The sequence below is a fragment of the Homarus americanus genome, unplaced genomic scaffold (assembly GCF_018991925.1).
Source record: "Homarus americanus isolate GMGI-L3 unplaced genomic scaffold, GMGI_Hamer_2.0 scaffold18703, whole genome shotgun sequence".
NCBI classification, from domain to species: domain Eukaryota; kingdom Metazoa; phylum Arthropoda; class Malacostraca; order Decapoda; family Nephropidae; genus Homarus; species Homarus americanus.
The window spans coordinates 2,585,096-2,606,601 of record NW_024749779.1 but is presented as its reverse complement, the minus strand read 5'-3'; the positions used below and the strand labels follow the sequence as shown (position 1 = coordinate 2,606,601).

The window sequence follows — 21,506 nt, the reverse complement described above, 5'->3', positions numbered from 1 at the left end:
ACATCATACCACCCGATGTCTCCATGACCACGTGAGGTCCCTCATATCAACACCCGAAGACGAGTTACTACACCACGTGAACACCTCACCACCTGGTGTCTCCATGACCAGCCCAGGCCGGGGCCATCAACTGTAAACTATAATAATTTGTGTGTTCAATCATTGTTCCTCCTTCTTTCAGTAATGAAAGCTTTTGTTAAACGACCCACCCACCCCATGTCTTTGTATGTAATAAGTCATTTTTATCTAATGTATATTTTCAGCCTTCGGGCTGCCGACTTTTTCAATAAACCGTTAATTATTATTATTTGTATTATTATTATTATTATTATACATACACATACACATACATACACACTATACACACACACACATACACACACACACACACAGACACACAACACAACACAACACAACACAATACACACATATATATTTTGAACATTATTATTGTTACTTATGTGCTTCCATGATCTATGTGAATTCTAATGTTAACATTATATTCTTATAGTTTGTACTCTGAAAATCCCTTTACATTGCACAATGCACATAATGCGCGACTTTGTGTTGTATTGGGAGATATTTCATAACCTCAGTATATATTGATCTGGTTCTGAATCTATAGTCTTTATAATCTCTGGTAAATAAACAGTGCAGATTGCTTCAACATGAAAGAGAATGAAGCAATGCAGCGCTGTGATGACACGGATGTCACCACTTTATATGATAATGTAACTGAATTGGAAGCCTCTTTCTGTACCTTTGTCTGTATTTGTAATAATGAATCTGAGTGAGCAGTATGATTCAGATTTTGAACTCAGATACAGCCAAAAATTAATAAGTCAAACAGACATAGAAAAATAATATAAGAAATCAAGCACTGGAAATGTTGAAGAGGAAGTCGTAACTTGACATGGTGTTTGTCTGAGAGAAAGAAAAAAGCATAGGTAGATAACGAAATAGAGAAAGATAGGAGAGGTAGAGACAAAGAAGAGAGAGAATATTGTTTATCAAAAAGATGAGGTTTACAATAAGAGAGACGAGCCTGACCATTACATATTTTGAAGGCGAGAAGATGCGTCAAGTTACTCATTTAGTTAAGTGAATAAAGTCGAACTGAGGATGAAATAAACAAACTATTTTTTTGTGATTATTTATTCTTTTATTATTACACTTCAGGTTAGTTATGTGGCTAAATGATGCGTCTCACAGTAAAGACCAGAAACCTCCCTGTCTCCCCTCACAGACCCTTTCCCCTAGCATACCTCTTCCTTCCCTCACAAGCCCTCTTTATCTCGCAAAATGCCTACTGTCTTCACAGACTAACTTTTTTCCTGACAAACAACATCTTTCCTGTGTGTTACCAGCAGACTCAGTCACAGCTGTGGGAAGACGTTCATCATCCTAGGGCCGACGTCCATGCAGTGTTCCGATTCTGAAAGCTTCGTTTGCTTTATCTTTTCTCATAAGTGGAGATGAGAGAACGCATCTAAGTGGCTCACTTGAAGCTATGATACAATTTGAGGTCATCAAGGTAGCGTCAAAATTATATAGAGACAACCATAACTGGATACGTTGCCTTATTCCCACTTAAGAGTTTGAACTAAGCAACAAATCTTTGAGAATCAGGATCCTGGTGGCCAACTGAATCATCCATTGTGGTGCCCGAGGCCAGAGCGTGAGGTGGAGACTAGGAGGAGTAACTTGGCGCTAACATAGGATCGCTGTTTCTACCTTATGAAGATGATGAGAGTCTGTAATATATTTACAAGTATACAGTATGTGTATATATATATATACACGTTTTCATTGTGGATTTACATGATATATATATATATATATATATATATATATATATATATATATATATATATATATATATATATATATATATAATATAAATCTTGCCTCTGAAGATGTCTGGAAAAAAAGAAAGCTACCATTGTTTCCCCTGTGTGATTTGTCAAGATATATATATATATATATATATATATATATATATATATATATATATATATATATATATATATATATATATATATATATATATGAATGCTACTACTGCTACTACTATTAATGTTGTTGCTTATGATTATAATAATAATAATAATAATAATAATAATAATAATAATAATAATAATAATAATAATGATAATAATAATAATAATGTAAATCATGGTACTATTCTAATATTATTACTACTATTACCACTAGCAATAATGAAGATGATAATGATGGTGCTACTCCTACTATAAGGAAAATAAACTCACGTTTTCATCTCACAGACGGCGAAACCCTTCAAGTGATCACAGTGACCAGCCCTCAGCTGATATCCATCATCAGCGTCAAGCAACACGCAGTTGGCGTCCTTATGAGACCTAGGCAAAGAGGTGAAGTTGGAATCGTAGCTCGCCATCCTCTCTCCGTCCACCCACCTCCACTCCGGAAACTCCAGGCCTGCCTCCGTCCTAGCCCCAAGCCAGAACTTACTGCCCACTGTGGATAGGTGGGTATAAAAGCGTGTTAGTGGGGGTTGTGTTAGTGGGTGGTAGTGGGTGTTGTGTTAGTGGGGGTTGTGTTAGTGGGTGGTAGTGGGTGTTGTGTTAGTGAGGGTTGTGTTAGCGGGTGGTAGTGGGTGTTGTGTTAGTGGGGGTTGTGTTAGTGGGTGGTAGTGGGTGTTGTGGTAGTGGGTGTTGTGTTAGTGAGGGTTGTGTTAGTGGGTGGTAGTGGGTGTTGTGTTAGTGGGGGTTGTGTTAGTGGGTGGTAGTGGGTGTTGTGTTAGTGGGGTTTGTGTTAGTGGGTGGTAGTGGGTGTTGTGTTAGTGGGGGTTGTGTTAGTGGTTGGTAAAGATTGTTGTGGGGGTTGTGTTAGTGGGTGGTATTGAGTGTTGTGTTAGTGAGGGTTGTGTTAGTGGGTGGTAGTGGGTGTTGTGTTAGTGGGTATTGTGTTAGTGGGTGGTAGTGGGTGTTGTGTTAGTGGGTGTTGTGTTAGTAGTTGTTGTGTTAGTGGGGGGTTGTGTTAGTGGGTGTTGTGTTATGGGTGTTGTGTTAGTGGGTGTTGTGTTAGTGGGTGTTGTGTTAGTGGGGGGTTGTGTTAGTGGGGGTTGTGTTGGTGGGGGTTGTGTTAGTGGGTGTTGTGTTGCTGGGTGTTGTGTTAGTGGGGGTTGTGTTGGTGTTGTGTTAGTGAGGGGTTGTGTTGAGTGGGGGTTGTGTTAGTGTGTGGTGGTTTGTGTTAGTGGGTGTTGTGTTAGTGGTGTTGTTGTGTTAGTGGGTGTTGTGTTAGTGGGGGTTGTGTTAGTGGGGTTGTGTTAGTGGGTTGTGTTAGTGTTACTGGGTGTTGTGTTAGTGGGGTTGTGTTAGTGGGGGTTTGTGTTAGTGGGTGTTGTGTTAGTGGGTGTTGTGTTAGTGGGGGTTGTGTTAGCGGGTGGTAGTGGGTGTTGTGTTAGTGGGTGTTGTGTTAGTGGGGGGTTGTGTTAGCGGGTGTTAGTGGGTGTTGTGTTAGTGGGTGTTGTGTTAGTGGGTGTTGTGTTAGTGGGTGTTGTGTTAGTGGGGTGTTGTGTTAGTGGGGTGCTGTGTTAGTGGTAGAGTACGTGACAAAAAACAATGATGGTTTAAGTACAACTCTCCATATTGGTGTCATGGGTCATATCACCGTCCAGAAGTGAATTTTGTGGATGTCTTTGGCAACAGGAATCAATGCTGAAATCTTAAAATATTTATAGTAAGCATTGATTGGTCGTACCGTAAATGGTAGATCTTCAATAAACAACAGCTCAGATTCTCAAAAAATCTATACTATATTCAGAGATATTCTCTCATCCCCAGTCACGGGGGATAATATAACGAGAGTAATTCTGAGAATCCCGACCATGGCGTTACTACACTCGGCCCTCACACACACTGCCTCACACGGATGATGGCATGATCATCAGTATACACCCACATGCCTGACGTCACTGCCTAAGGGGGACATGGGCCCTCATATAAGCCTGTATAGCTGTATCTGACACGAGAAGGAGCTAAATAACTGACCAGTCGCCTCACTTTGTTTATGTAGGTAATCCCTGAGGGCGTAAAAGTTGTCAGGGTGGGCCAGGTCGCCTCCCAGCATCCAGCAGAAGATCCTGGACCTCCACCATGGCCACAGCTTTTCACTGTACACATGGTAGCAGCTCCCTTCTATTGTAGTGAAGGGCTCCTCACACTCTGTGGGAAGGGAGTAGTGAGAGGTAACGGGAACTGTAAACCGGAATTACATATAAACATCAAATAAAAAGCAATCAGGCTGTCCAAGTCGGGAGGCCCAAAACAGGCCAAGCCCTACCGACAGCTAAACACCTGCTGCTCATCTAAACCACCAGGAGTTCTTTTGTTTGGCTCCCTTCCTGGTGAGGCTGTGCACGTGATTATCCATCGTACGATAGACAAGTTGCAGGTGACCCCAGGACATGACAATTTCAGCTGACATGACTAAGTACACAGGGTATGCCTGTGTCTACATCTGATCACTACATGTTAAGAAAATAATTGGGGAGAATTCCACTAGAACTACACTGTGACAGGTTGTGGAGAGGGACAAGAAATGGTGGGTGGTGGTGAGGAGAAAATTGTGACGGGTAATGGTGTGGTGGGAGCCGTAAGGGTTTGTAGTGGGGTGAGAGGGTGGCGGTCAGGCAGGAAAAGGTTATTACAGGACACTAAAGCGAATTTGCATGTTTTTGTTTTTGTTTATGCATATATACAAACAGATGCGTACAAATAATATGGTGTGTGTGTGTGTGTGTGTGCAGTGCGTTCTCACCTTCGATCTTGGGGGAGACAGTTCGCCTTATCGAAGCCACTTGATCCATCCTCTTCAAGATGGTGTCTTTCAGGTCCCCCAGCATTTGAGACCGGAGACTTACAGCTTCCCACAGTTTTTCCAGCCTCCCCTCACAGCCCTCAGTCTTCTGCAGCGTCTCCTCCAAGTGAATCAGTACGTCATGGAGTTCCTGGTGGGGGTGTATCGTTGCTGTTGCCCATGATGCCAAGATGGTCCCAGCCGCAGACGCCAACACCCATAGCGCACAAGAGGACACTCCACGACCTCCCGCCCTCATGCTCCCTGCTGTACTGATGAACACTCTTCCACTCACTAGCCAGTACGATCATTTTTCACGGACGCACGAACACACACACACACACACACACAAAGTGTAACAAATACACTGTGATCAACAACCCTACCACCTGACAAATTTCATTAATATTGCCATATACAAATCTTGCAAGCAACTTATATGACTAACCAGTTTCATATCCTTATTCTATTTTCATATCATTATCATTTCTTTATCTTATTAAATTCACATCCATACCATACCTCCTCCACCTTCCTAATGCGGCATTAGAACAGATACAGTACAATAATAATGTAAATAATCATCCAGTGTTTCGTGTAAACTTATGCAATAGTCAGTATAGGAGATTTCTTTTCAATATATTCAACTTTATTTCTATCCCACCACTTTTAACCAATTTGTAGGGAAGGTGTTGTAATGATATTTATTTTTTCCTTTCTTCCTACCTTCTTTTCTTTTCTTTATTTCTTAACTGGTTCTCTCTTCATACTTTCTTTCTTTCAATTTCTTACTTTATCCATTTCTTATTTTAGCTATTTCTTAGTTATTTTTCTTCTCATAGATACCCCCTAACCTCTTATCTGTGGTAGCATGGCCCGAGGGGTAGGACACGTGGGTTTACTGTAATTACTGGTACCAAGGTATGGGGAGAAACAAAGGTAAGATACTGCAGGGATAATGACACCCCCCAACATACAATAATGACGGATTGTTAAAGTGATGTTAGGTTTATGACTACTTTCAATAGTAAAACTACAAGGCTCATCTCCATGGTTTCACTCAGTTTGTATTTCTCAATTAGGTACACCTTTCAATATCCACGATTACTTGGCTTACTATATAATTAGACACATTATAATCTTACATGTATCACACTTGAGCATTGAGCACCACCCTGACAGGTTACCTGAAAATTTAGCTCTTACTTACTAATAGGACTCTTAGTAATAGCACCACTTTAATACTTCAATAGCACCAGGACCAATAGCCTCCCTGCACTACTTTGTTACATTTGTCGATAAGTAAAGTTGCAACCATCATACACTTGCTCACTACAGACATCTATACAACTGAGAAGATTCCATACATGAATACTCTGATGAATAATACACCCAAAAAGTAGCTCTACTTATCGTGGTGGACTCATAACAATGCTTATGAGCTGGCCGTATTTACTCCACGCGTGAGATATCCACACGTGGACAACAAACACATCTGGCCACATCCTCTGAACGTAAGATCTCAGCTCACCACACCACCGTATTATACGACGCTATCAGATCTTAACAGCCTTCATCCACCTCCATTCTGATGATGGACGTCGTCCTGGCATACAACGACCACCCGTGGCCTATCCAGGCACCTGTCACACAGAGGAGTCGGGACTTGAGAATCAGGTCAGAGTGAGTTCGTCTTGCTTCTCCCAGCCTCCCGTAACCCCTGAGTTAAGTCGGAACATTCACAGACATATTCATCAACCTCCTTTACTGTACATATTGGCTTATGAAAACGAGGCTATGAGCTAATATTAATTTTCTAAGATTAACTTTTTAAACTAACCAGTGCCCGAGCTTTCAAAGGCAAGAATTAAACTGGAGGGTACTCAGAATGGCAGTGCATTGTGGGCAGAGCTTCGGACAAATAGATATTGAGAGTTCCGTTAAATCCCAGTGATAAATAGCGGACAGTTTACATTTCAGATGACTAATTACTTTCCGTAATACAAACTAACAACACGTTCAATACTCTCATCGGATTCTCTGATGTTCACAGATCAAAAAGATATGACTTCAGTTTGAATTGTTATCCCGTAAGTTCACAAGACATACTGATTTTCAGCTGGCGGTTGGGTACTCAAAACACCTCGTCTTAACACTATGTACTCTACACATAAAGATATACTGTATGATGCCTTCAACATATACTCAATACACCTAGAATGCTTTATATCACCGTAGGTATATCTGGCTTGTGGCTACTCATGCACGATATCTCTTAAATATAAATTTACTTTGTAAGAGAGATTTCAGGATGTTTAAGAGAAAATGGATGGCACTTATCGCTCGGGAAAGCACGTCTCTCTCTAGGGGTAACTGTAACTCAGTTGTTTCACACATGTTTTGTGTCGCCGGTGGAGCATAATACGAAAAATTAAGTGTTGAACATACTAGCCGTGCTACTGTGACCATGACATCAGGACCTGAAAACAAGTGATCCATTATGTGAGACAGTAATTACAGTCATGGAAACTTTGTTGTGTGAGGACATTGAGGGGCACAAGATACATAGTTTACCTCTATGTCTTCCTTCTTTTACTCATCGGGTGTGGCAGAGGAATTAAGAAAAGGCGGATCATGTACACGACGGTTTTACTTTTGTGTGGCCTAATGATTTGACATGTTAGGATTTTATGTTATAAGGAAAGTCGTGTGCTATTTTTCTGTGAGTATAATAACTGTGTTCTTCTACTACTAGGTTGACAAATACAGTACACACTCCAGGTAAGTTCATACACAAAACAACAAACAAAAATCAAAGGAAGTGTTTTTTTCTCGTATGTGATAGCTTTGTCCACCAGGAAAGATAACATTCCGTACTAGTTGTCACTGAACGGACGGAAAATATTTGAAAAATATCTCCTTTATTGATGCTTAAGAAACTAGTGTTTATATTGAATGAGATTTTAGTGCTAGACCTGAGACAGACATATTTCAGATCTTTGCCAAGTGTCAAGATAAAATTTTCATAATAGATATTGCGGTTATCTTTCCCTAGGACAACCAAACACATTAATCACTTAGACTAATTATTCATTCTGTCCTCGTGTTTGTTTGATGTCATGAGTGACCGTCCTCGCCTGTGAGCGTCTCCTTTGGTCACTCTCTCTTCGACTTAATTTTGGGCTACCTACTGATATCGAATTAAGAGAAATGGGACATCACAATCTAGAGAATGGGAAACTTTTAGGTGATTACACATAAATTCTTCCATCTTTGCTAACTATTCAATACTATGCAGGCTGAAGGAGGCGTTGGGGAGTCAAACAAATACTGATGCCTGTGTGAAATTCAACTTTTATTCACCAATTGCAGATTTACTTTTGAGACTGAACTCAACTGTCATTCAACATAATTAACATTATTTTGTTTACTTGCACGCTGGTCAAATTAAATACTGGCATTAAAAGACATAATTTATCTAATTCCAAGAGAGAAGAAAATGCTGTAAAAAAAATTAGCTCTGAAAATATTGAATGATCAGGTAACATTTTTTTTAATTTGTACATTTGAAGAGCTTAAATATGTATTTCTTTTATTTAACAACATTTTTCTGCCTTAGACACTGACCAAATTGAAATTAAAATTAAAATGTTATGGTAAAAAATAAAATTAATTAAACCAGAGAGAGGATAACCCGACTCTCGCCATATTGGAACTAGGTATAGGAAAGTCTTACCCAGAGTTACCTGACAGAAGCCGAACTCTTAATTCTAGAGTGACCATATTCAGCTCTGACATAACCCCTCCCCTAGTTCAATGCGAGCTCTGGTGTGTCCACTCCCTGGTTTGACTCGACCACTAGTTTCATTCAAGATTCGGCGCGACACTAATTCAACCCGAGTTCCCGTGTGACTCCCTGGTCGAGTGTTATCCGCAGAAAGACGTAGATGAAAGAACCTCGGACGTCAGAACTTAGAACACCGTCTTGGTCTTCACAAACACGGTTCTCTGTAAAGACAAGCGAAGAGATGGCATTACTCGTGTAGATATTATGTGGAAAATTCTGTTTTAAAACAGTTGTCTGAATTACAAACAATTACACACACGTATGGCAAGAGACAGACAGATGTGGAAATTGGTGAGAACTTAAACGTGATCATAGATATGTGGCCGATAATGTGCTGATGGCGGAAACAGTGGGAGAAATATAATGAATGACTAGTCCACTGAAAGAAAATTGTGTGAAGTATAATCTTAAGACAAACATAAGCAGAACAAAATTTAAAAAAAAAATGGGAGAATGATAGAATATGTCGTATTAACTCTAAGAACCTGAAGAACAGAACAGATGGAAGTGTTTAAATATAAAGTACACATTTCGTGCAATGCATCAGAGATAAATGGTAGGACATGTAGCAATGAATAAACTAGCGAACATATGGAGAGACAGAAACTTACCATAGATTAATACAATTACTAACCACAGAGAAGGAAAACTACTCGTATTCAAAATGCACTGTTTGAGTCAGATCTGATGAATGAAATTAAAAGCTGTGGCTCCATGAAAGATTTAAAATCTGTGAAAAAAATTAGTAAAGACAGCCCGAAAACGTTTTGAGTGGGCCATCTGCATAAACTCTCAGACAAGAAAGTTGGCACTTGTACCTTTATTGAGGAATTGGAAATATCTATTGAGAAAATATGTGCAATATTGTTAGTGGACTGAATTACCTCAAAGAACCAAACAGGATGACAATCGAAACGGGAACACCACTTACCTGATTGTCGTCGTAGGTAGGTGGTGGTGGTGGTGCGTGATGGACGACAACTTTGGGTTGTGGTTGGTAAACGACGACCTGTTTTCGGAAGTTGGCAGCTGTGTTCAGCAACCCACTCAAAAAGCCGCCCAGGTTACTGGCTACGTTTCCGACTGCTCTGGCTAGCTCGGAACCAGCCGAGTCCAGGGCGGTGAACGTCTCTGAATTGCGGAAGCTGGAGAAGAGGGACTTAATTGGAGTGTTGCCCAAGATTACAGTGCACCATCACCACTCAAAACAGAGACAATACACAGTAAAGCAGAGAACTAGCTGATACGGTACTGAAACCTTGCTGAGTTTCCCCTAACAATGGTAAAACTCCCTAGTCTTATGAAGTCTAGAATCTAGACTGAACCTGATAATGAATACAATACCCTCATCCTGTTTTGGGTTATGGGTAGTTTTGGGAAGAAAGAAGTTAGATGTGAAACAAATTTCATCCGGGATGTACAATATTATCCAACAGCTCACTCCAGTGTCGACTGACGTAGATCAATCAAATGTTATCATATCTTAGTTTAATTTCATCTTAATTGAAAATAACTTCAGTCACAGACACGGCAGTAGTATAAAATTTTGATTTACTCGAGTTGTTGTTATTATAAAGGTATCCCTGCGCTTAAACAACTTAGGTCTTTGAGCGCGCAACAAAGGTTAATATTGGTTCGTTGGCTGTCCGCAGGTTCCCGCCATGTTTACCTGAGGCTATACTCCTCACCTAAAGTCAGTTGTCTCTTCCTTTCCTCCTCCTCCTTGTAAGTTAGGTTAGGTTGGTTGGTTATTTTGGTATGAGAACAGGTTTCCTTTTTTGTGTGTGTGTGTGTGTGTGAAAATAGTCAGTTTTTGCAAAAACCGATAATTTGCACTAGAAATGAAAGTCAGATTTGAGTAAAACACACCGAAAAAAGTAAAAAATATCTGTTCTCATACCAAAACCCGAGAACAGCTAATGGACGAATATTTACCTTACAAAGTAAGTAATATACTGGTTCAACAACAATTAAAAATTATGAGAGAACTCGCGGGGAAAAGCGTTTATTTATTTCACATAGTGTCCCCATAATATATTTGAGGCAATGTTCTATAACGTAAGTTTATTTGTCATAGAAAACAAGAAATTTAAAGGATTCATGATTATTAGATGGGATACTATAATACACACACGCGCACACACATATAGTACAGTATATATATATATATATATATATATATATATATATATATATATATATATATATATATATATATATATATATATATATATATATATATATATATATATATATATATATATATATATATGTATAAAAATTGGTTATATACACAACTAATCCATCGACATGACAAAAATATCAATAATATGAAAAGAACTTTGTCTTCGGAGAACACTCACGCTTCTGAGGCTGCGGCATGATCATGGGTCTTCACGTATACCGCCCCACTCCTCGGTGGAGATACAACGATGGTCTTAGTGTGCAAAGGGACTTGAATGGTCTCCTGGTGACTGCTGACGACCTCTTGAGAGTCCCCGTACGTTGTCTGAGGAGCGCTGGCGGGTTCGTGGTTGACACTGACGGTCTCGACGGGAGCGCTGACGGGCTGATGGGAGATGCTGACGGTCTTGACAGGAACGCTGACGGTCTTCCAAGGGACAAAAACTACCTTGTGAGGCGCCGCCATCGCCACCCCAACACACACGACCAAAATCCACGCCGCTGCCGACATCTGAAAACACAAGTACTCTAGTCAAGTTACGTATAAACATACAATTGTACTAATACTCTGATACTCACCGATAGTTAATAATAAAAATAACTTTACCATATCATTCTTCCGTTTATTCATCTATTCAAGCTAATAATAATCTAAATCCAATTCAAAAATATCAAATGACTTCAAAGTTGACCTCTAGTTTTGTCCTTGACCTTGGGATTACTGCGCCCACTGAAGGTCATTTTGTTGTTCTCTTTGTGGACAAAGTTTGAATGATATTGGTCTTGTAGTTTTGAGATTGGTTAGTGAGATATATTCTGTATGTGTGTGCTTACACACAAACACACACACACACACACACACACACACACACACACACACGCACACACACACACACACATACAAGGTTTCCGCTAGTGTTCGAGAATGACTGGCAATGAATTTGTCTAAGGTGTAGAACTGTATGACTCAGTGTCAAGGAATAATCCAAGAAGACCGGGCATGTCTCCAACTGTACTGGCTAACCAATACCCCGGAGCACATTCAGCAAATCGATATAGATCCAGGTTCTCAATTTCGCTGGAAAATAAACTTTCTTCATAGTCTCACCATGTCCTGGGAAACTTGCGAGGTGACCATGCGAACTATTACATCACAGATCCCCACAGCAACCCGGCTACTTTGGTTAGTCATTATGTAAATTTAAGTTTGGTTAGCAGCTGCAGGTGAAGAGTTATATATAAGTTTGTGGCTATAATGTAATATTGTAATGTATTTTATAAAAAGATAAAACATGAAATTGAAGTTATTAATTCGTTTCTCAATAAGAAGGCTTTTAATCATTACCAGAAGCAATACACGGCAGTTGAAGGTACGAGTAGCCCTTGTCATGCACTGTACTGTACTCTATTGTTCATTATTTATTATACACGAGGAAATTCCGAGCTCCATCTCCCCCCCTCTCTCCTCTACACCACTCCTTCTCTGCCTGGATGTTCATAAACACACAAAAAAGAAGAATTTGAGTACGCAAAAGGGCGTGCCGGTGGTGTGAGTGCGACTTCTCCTAACTGAGAACGAAAGGACGTAACTAAATAACATACGATTTCGATTCATTTTGGTTGCCTTTGTGCCACAGCTTGCATGAACCAGTTAGAAGGTACTCTCATATCTCCGGTCAAGGGTAAACTTTACGTCCAAATGTTTGAGAATTTAGGTCTTGGCCTGACAATTATGAACGAAACGGAAACAATACTGAGATCGTTGGGGAGAGGATCAGCTGTGACCAACAAGGAATGGACAGTGTTTTTCGGAGACAGGTTAAAACGTGAATGGCAGTCAGAGTGCTGATTAATTAACTTGTAGGCTCAATGTTAAAGAAGTGGCTGGGTTGGTCTTAAGAAAAAGTGGCCTTCGTGCGGTGCTGAAAGTGAGTGAGGGTGCTGAGCCAGTACTCCTCCAGGGCTCTGACAAAGAAGTGGGGTATTTTGTGTTTGCGCATTTTTGCAATTTACATCCGCCACCTCCATCGTCGACTGGGCCATGCGAAGACAGTCTACCACTACTGCCACAGCAATAAGACAACTCTGCCACCATCATCATATCTTCGACTTCGAACAGAACATGTCCCCCTTATCACTACAATTATCTTTACTATTATTAAATACGTCCTCTTCACAACGACAATGGCTTCACTAATACTACCATCTACCTCACGCCTACCATTACCTTCTCACTTCCCCTTCACTACACTGCCATCACTTACATCATCCTCCACGCCTGCACCATCCACAATACCATCGCAGCATTTGACAACATTTGTTACGTATGCTGAATTGTTCACAATACCGATCACATATTTGAGTTGAATCTGTCCAAATCTGGGTAAATGTCCGTCCTAACATCTCGCATATTTTTTATAACACTCTGGCACATAAAAAAAGCTGTAGGATATTTATATGGTCATCAGCAACTCAAACTTGATCTTTTGCACCAAAGAATTTGAGAGAGAGAGAGAGAGAGAGAGAGAGAGAGAGAGAGAGAGAGAGAGAGAGAGAGAGAGAGATCCCTGCTTTAATATAAGCTAAATGCAAATATTAAACAAAACATTTAACTAAGATAAAAAATGACAATATAATTATTGTAGTTAAAAAAGAGCTAATTATCATCTGATGCTGATGTAATTAGTATCCTGTATAAGTGAAAGCTTTAAGACTGGTTGGACATTAAAGTGTGAGAAAAGTCATATTCTACGTACACATACGGAAGTACAGCACAGACGAGGGAACAGACAATGGTAACTTTAAATATTCCTTTCAGAATCATAAAGGGGCATAAAAATACTAACTGGAACACGACCAGGGTCATCACACACACACACACACACACACACTCCTCACCATTCAAAGGTAAATATTGATTTCAGATAATGCTTTTAGGTCTGGTATAAAGGGGTTGTTCATTCTCTCTCTGGCTGTAAGTGTAGCAGCACCTTCAATACTCCCCCAAATGGCTCACCGGCTCGCGTTACTCTTGATCATCAACATCAACTCGTATCGTTATTGTGATGAATAATTGCTTTACGACATTGTCAATAACAGTGTTACGGTGGAAGACAGCGCTCTTCTCTCTCAAGTTACCTTACACTCGGGGATGATCGGTTAAACTCCCCGACTTAGACGTCCAGTTGCTCTTACGTTCATTTACACTCTTGAAAGTTCTACTACATCTTCGACCTTTAATTATACATTTAGGCGTTCAGTTATATAATTGGATATTTAGTTATAACGTTGGATGATCAGATATAGACTAGGATAATCAGGTATACTTCCAGATATTCCAATATTATCCTAGACGATCAGTTATTCTCCTGCAAGTTCTCGTATACTATTGGATGTGCAGGAGTTGTTCCTTTATGCATCAGTTACATTTCTGGGAGGTAAAATATGTTCTTCATCATCGGACTTTGGCAGGTAAAAATAACTCCTGTCAAAAATACTCATTCTTATGTAAATTTGTATGGCCCAGAGAGACTCACTTGTACATAATGGTTATTGACTTTGTTGGGTTACTTGTTGGTTCACTAAACACCTGTTTTTTTTTAATTGATTACTTATTAATTTACTATCCTAATTTCAGTTCATTGTCTCCCTGTTGATTAATTATAGAATTTGTGACTTGATGTAAACAGCACATGTTAAGTGACAACCCACCTGTTGTGTTTTTTCTACCTGATGGTTTATAATTTACTTTTTGGTTTAACGATGGATTATTTCCCATGTAATCTAACTGCTCACACGTAATCTTTCTCGTTAAACTTCGTGCACTTTCATCTCTATTTATTTATACAACCTCCACCCCATACATTTTACAGACTCTTTTCTTCACTACACACAAACTTCCCTTTTCTTTCTGTACACAGGCCACCACCTCGTACCAAGCGTCTCTTCATACGTACGATGGTTACGTTATCCCTGTGGTATGTGTATGTGAGGGAGGGCGCGACAGGTCAAAGCTATTTTCTCTAGAATGAACAAGACTCAAGCTCTGAGTTACTGCAAGTTTTATCATCTTTAAGTACGTACACACACACACAAACACACACATACACACGAACACACACTACCGTCTCTACATGCTACGACGACTTAGGTCACTTGGTACACCCACGCCAGAGCTGAGGACCATCTACAATGCCTTTATTCTCCCCAAGCTAACGTATGAGTCACCAGCCTGGTCGTCTTCTCTCAACTCCACCCAACAACGTCAGCTAGAGAAGGTACAGAAAAGGGCCTGCAGAATCATGCTCGGCGCAGAATACTCCGGCTACACCAACGATTTCTCCACCCTGGAAATGCCATCCCTCAGTGACCTCCACCACCAAGCACTGGAAAGGTTTGGCAGTGGACTACTGCACCACCCTCGTCATGGCCACCTCCTGCCACCTGCAGCCCCCCACCCAACTCGCGCAGTCCGCCACTACAACAAAATTCAGCCCATAAGAGCCCGCACCGATAGATATAAGAACAGCACCATCCCATCTATTGTTAAAATAATAAACAACTCCTGATTTATGTACTGTACAACCCTGTAAATGTAATCAATGAATATTATATCATTATGTCTAAATCAAATGTAAGTCTGTATATTTTCAGCCACCGGCTGCAACTATATTAATAAACCGTTTATTATTAGTATTATTATTACACACACACACACACACACACATACACACACACAAACAAACAAACAAACTTGCCGCTAGCAGCTTCGAAGGTCTCGGTAGTATGTTTCCAGAGGTATTGAAAAAGTGACCAGACCGGCTTGGTAACCTCGGGAATTGTCCGTACCTCTTTTTTATCGACTGTAAACAAGTTAAGTTCTACCCCTGGTGGCCAAATAGCGGAGGAAACTACCGAAAATGAATGAAAACTAACCATATATGCTCATGACCTGTATTTCGACAAAAGTTTATCTAAAATGTAAGGTTTGTTTATGTTTAAGAATATTTCCTTGTGTGTGTGTGTGTGTGTGTGTCCCAGCGGCCACTTCATTCCTAATTCACACATTTACTTGTTTATACGTTTTGCTTGTTCTTCCTCGAATTCAACCTTTATGGAAACTACTTGAGATATTGTCGTCATTCATTCATACAAGGTTAGTTCCCCCTAAGTCATATAGATACATTACTTAGTTGTTTATAGATCACAGACTCACAGGAGACCTCAAGTTTACAATAGACTTTTTTTTTGGGGGGGGGGGGTGGTTAAGTGTGTGGGTTTATATATCTACTGAGGCTCTCCAACCCCAACTAGTCTGAACTAAGAAACGTAAGACAATGTTCCAAGTGTGATAAGACACCATTGGTTACACTACATTTTAACACCATGTAAGGGATTAACATTAAAGGTAAATATCAAGTTAAGTTTGGGTTAGATTAAATTTGTTTAGGAAGATTTGGTTGTATTAATTACCGATATACTTAAACGGTCCTTATCGTTCTAACGTATGAGTATCTTTTAACTTATCTACTCATAATTATTTTCTTATCAACCAAAAGTATTGTTTGTGGGGTAAAGTTTTATACTTATTTGAGGTCTATGTCTATATTAAAGACAAGCTATGTTATCGAGGCTTTTGCTTGTCTTATATACGATACTGATTCTTCTCCCTGTTGTCTGGCCGTGACTCGAATTCCACCTGTGATTGTTTTTATTCTCATGAAGCTTATTAGCGGGTGAGTCGACAGTGAGGATGGGGAGTCAGTTAGGTATGATGGTACAGTATAGTAAGTGCGTGTTAACCTTGAGTTCCTGCATGCAAGCGCTTCATCCTTCGCCCACAGGTAGGTGTGTTTGTTGACTTTCCTTCACCTGTTCCTAAGTGTGTGTTTGGTATGTTTTAAGTTGGGTGTGGTTATAGGTTTCATTTGTTCAGTCTCCTCATATTGGTGCCAGAAATATTTCTGAGAAAACTTAAGGTCTTTGATAAATCTTGAATTTTTGATAAACACATTACAGGGCTTCAGATCCTTTTATATCACTTTTTATGTAGTTTCAGAGCTGAGGAAGAGACTGCCAGGCTCACTTACACTTTGTTGTGAGTTTATTATTGAGAAAACAATGACATTATTTTATTATCATACTCTTTCGTTATATAATAAACTCCATAAAGTGTTAACTATATTCGCAAATATTGTTTGTTTAAAAACTTATTCCTTAAGGTAAAAACAAAGAACTTATATGAGAAAGGATTATTACATGTTGGTGAAACGGCCCCGCGGCAGTTGTGTGAGTTGAAGGTTACTTAGCTACAGGTGAGACAGCAAGGTTAGGTGGGTAGTGGTAATTCCCAGCTATCAACATCACTAACGATGTGCGAGCTTGTGTTTCGTTCAGAATGTGAATATTATTTGTTTGTTTTTATGCATGTTTGTTTGTAGGTATAGTCTCCCAAAAAGGTATCATTAGCTATGAGGTCGATGTGATTCGAGGCTTTCCAAGCAATGTTACTCGACCTGTTTCTGAACGGTTGGTAGTTTAAATCCGCGACCCTCGGGCATAAATGAGTACGGTATATACATTTTCGAACAATGTAGATCCTCAGAGGCTTCAGATTATATATTACATGACTCGGAGTGGTGTCAACAAGCAGTTCTAGTTGAGAACCTCTGACTTAACTACAGGCAGGCAGCTCCACTAAACACTTGCAATATCGCTGCTGAGTAAACATCAACACGACACTAACTTCCAGTACATGAGACGTGAGGCAGCTAGCGTACACCAAGGTGAACTTCTTGTCTCGTAACTGTGTACATGGCACTTTCCCAAGACCCTTTATGACCTTGCCATTATGTGTATTTGTCTCCACTAAATATATATATATATATATATATATATATATATATATATATATATATATATATATATATATATATATATATACAATCAACCCGCCAGGATTAGAACCCACGGCCCACTAGCCTATGACTGTGACCGGGGAACGCTGATCGCTGGACCACCAAGATTCTAAAATTAGTCTTAGACTTTGTTATATTTCACACAAAGCCTGTTCAACGAGCTTATGGCGCCGTGAACCTCTAATGGGGACTACCCGTATCACGGAGAACATTCATTCAGATTACTATTAAGTATCGTAAGTTGGTCCCATATGCCTGGGTCTCTTAGGTCTGAGGTTCTGTTTGGAGTAATGTGGATACAGGACATCGATGGTTAAAGCCCTTAGTAAATAAGGACACACATTGACCGACTCCGTAGCAGGCCACCTAAGAAAGTAGACCGCACTTTATATTAGACCAAGAATATATTTTTTTTATCGACTGATCAAGGCCAAGGATAGGAAGAAACTATCAAACTCGTTTGCCGTTCGTTTTTTCATTTTACCTTAATCTCTAAAACCAAAGACAAAAGCAAGTCGGAGAGGTATCTGGTAATTATTACCTGAACCTTAACTTACGTTGAGTAAAAAAAAAAACATATATAGAGTAAACCGCGCTGGATTACTACCCACCGACACACTGCCACTTCCTTATACTAACATCGCTTGTCTTACGTCACACGCCTGTAGAGTGAACTGGGCGTCGAAACACTAAGCAATATTTTAGGGTAAAAATTACAAGACATTGAAGGACGTTTACCTCAAATTATGTGGAGCTCAACGTTTATCTGTATGGAAGTTCTGAAACATGGTAAGTGTTAGAAGTGACAACGAGACAGTAAGACATATTACACAACATGAAGGATATAACGCAGGTTGAACAATTACAACGACCTCGAGTAGAGCGAAATTAATGGCAAACGACGGAAGCTGTGAACCTGGTGACATTAAACATGATCCCACGATATGAGAAATATATAGGACACGCAACAGTGTAGGAATTCGTGTCAAGAAAGACAGTAAATGAAAATAAATGAAAGCTGTATCATCGAAGATATTACATATTACAAGATATATGGCAATGGACTTTTCACAATATAAAACAGGGAAAGACCCACGAACATATACTAACAGAGGGAAATAACAGCTATAGGCTAAGGCGAACGTCAATTACAAGACTCCAGGAAGCTTCACGGTGAACTCTAGATGCAACATTTGAGCCAGAGTGTCAGGGTCAGCGGGAAGACAACAAGGAGTGAGGTTTGACTAGTGGGAGTTACCTGATGTGTCCCGGGAGAGCCGCTAGTGTTGTGAGCAGGAAGACGCAGTATATTATAATCACCGTTTAAGCTTTAGTAACATGACTGATATACCTACGTTCAATAGGGTAGTAAAAAAAGGTCAAACTTAGTAGACTAATAAGCAAATACATTTACAGATAAGGTAGTTGGGAAGAGAGAACTTATGAGTTGAAATATTATACAGAACAGAGGCAGAGATACACAGGAAGCTTATTGTACCCTGTATTGAGGTCAGGGCACTTTACTCCCACGGAAATTTATAATATATAGACAAAATTTGGCATTATAGCACTGCGTCATAACCTGTGACACCATCTCATTATAAGTCGACATTCCATTAGATCACTTCGACAGACTTGTAGATGTTACACCGACAGATCACCAAAATGCACAGTCATATTAAATTATCCAGGACAATCAGACACATCAACAAACAGTGTCATACATTTAATCCAACAAGGTAGGTAACATCACGTTGAAGGACTTGGTATGAATATGGGTGTCTTACAGTATTCGAACCCATAAAGCTCTCAAACAGTCTTCTAGCAGTACGGCATTTTGTTTTCGATAATGTTACCGTGTATATATTGTAATATTATCAGTGTTATTAATATTTGCCCTATTGACTCATATTTTTATAAAATGCCTGTACAGACACACTTTGTCTGACTGTTATGAAGCGTGTCTCGAGTGTTGTTTCAATGATATTCCATTTTATGAAACTGATTCGGATTCGAATGATACTTAATTGTTTCGAGTTTTGAACCATTACTACCACTACTATTAATAATAATAATAATAATAATAATAATAATAATAATAATAATAATAATAATAATAATAATAATAATAATAATAATAATAATAATAATAATAATAATAAACATACATAAATTTTAGACGACAAAAAAGTTTCTGATGAATTATTTCGCGAATCATTCCACAGTTATTACTTTATTCCTGTCATGTAGATAATAATAGGAAAACAAGGAAGGAGGAGAAGGTGAGGCGAGAGATCCTGTTTTTGTATCTCCACAGGGAAGTCTCAAGGTTATGTTGGCTCTCTCTCTTTTCACAATATTTGTTTGTTGTGTTTCTGTCTTTGTCCACCAACCTCTTCCTTTGCCTTGTGTTCTTATCCTTATGTCGAACCCTCTTTGCTTATCCCTGTTGAGATTATGTTTTTTTTCTCCCTGTGTGTGTGTGTGTGTGTGTGTGTGTGTGTGTGTGTGTTACGCAGAGATAATTGCAACTGTCCATAGACGACCATGTAGATAATCACAATATATCTAAATGAATAGTTTCATACCTAACCTAACCTAACGTACTTAAGGTATTATTTGGCTGTCTTGTGAAAGTAAACGTCTTAAATGTATCAGAGGAAATTTTACAATATACGAATTCGTTTTTATTAAGCAGTAACGATACAAAAACGTCCCCATTTGATAAAAACGTCAGTCCCTTAATCGGCGATATCCCTAGACAGCGTGGCTGGTCCTGAAGCTCACGTTATAGGATGGATGATACTCTAAGAATTTCTTTAAGAAAAATGAGCAAAACTTCAACTGAGATATGCATTTCCTCAATGAAGTAAACGCAAAGGTGATTGCCCAAATATAATTAACGTAAATGAGAACACTTAAGCCATGTACAGTACACACTCATTTCAAAACTTTATGAATAGACATTGTTTTAAGACATTGACATCGCGTGAAGATTCCCTTATATGTTTCTTTTGTGTTTTGCATAATATATATTGTTGTTTCTCCACCTTGCTCTTCTCTTTTAATGGATCATTTGAGTTTTACAAACATGCATATTAAGCTCACCTTTTCTAATAGAAGCCAAACTAAATATAATTTTACATTACATAAGAACATAAGAATGGAGGAAACTGCAGCGGGCCTATTTGCCCATACTGGGCAGTCCCATTTACACCCAACCTCGAACCATATGTGCCGTCTCGAGATTAATAAAGATAAATTCAGCTCTCAGAAACTTACCTTGATGAAGTTGATCAGAGAAACGGTGTGTGTGGAGCAGGACTGATGTTCCTTCAATGGTGGGTAGGCGCGTCAGGACCCACCAGGTGAGGTACGGAGGGTGCAGAACCTCACGATGCCCCGCCCATTTGTCCTTCAGAGATCCCTTCCCTTTCCAACTACAGGAGCTACGTTAAGTTGGTGCCTGTACAACGCCAGAGTATTTCCTACTGAAAAAACCCGCCATCAAACTGAAAAAGTGGACAGACTCTCACCAACTCTTTTTTTTTTTTGCCTAATATTCTGGTTCAATGGGGTCAGGTTATAGAAGGTTAGGTTAGTGGGACAATGGGACATCCTCCTATAACATATGAGGCTAGAAGCTGGACACAGTGAAGGTGAAGGAAGTATTTTTAACTGATAATGCAAACTTCATGGTGAAACTTATACTACATGCC

At 39.4% G+C, this 21,506-nt stretch overlaps 2 protein-coding genes across 2 annotated transcripts; both read right to left on the bottom strand.

The window, feature by feature from the left end:
* Window positions 1-1,139: 1,139 nt before the first annotated feature.
* On the bottom strand, window positions 1,140-5,125 carry LOC121853773. The gene is made up of 4 exons (XM_042348131.1): window positions 4,801-5,125; window positions 4,044-4,205; window positions 2,271-2,496; window positions 1,140-1,754 (listed from the first exon to the last, which is right to left on the bottom strand). Exons 1-4 carry the CDS (start codon window positions 5,096-5,098, stop codon window positions 1,736-1,738), a joined length of 705 nt encoding a protein of 234 aa, XP_042204065.1. The 5' UTR covers window positions 5,099-5,125; the 3' UTR covers window positions 1,140-1,735.
* Window positions 5,126-8,170: 3,045 nt separating this feature from the next.
* Window positions 8,171-21,176, bottom strand: LOC121853774. The gene is made up of 4 exons (XM_042348132.1): window positions 21,070-21,176; window positions 11,050-11,381; window positions 9,618-9,831; window positions 8,171-8,847 (listed from the first exon to the last, which is right to left on the bottom strand). The coding sequence occupies exons 2-4, from the start codon at window positions 11,379-11,381 to the stop codon at window positions 8,812-8,814; spliced, it is 582 nt and encodes a 193-aa protein (XP_042204066.1). The 5' UTR covers window positions 21,070-21,176; the 3' UTR covers window positions 8,171-8,811.
* Between the last annotated feature and the right edge of the window lie 330 nt (window positions 21,177-21,506).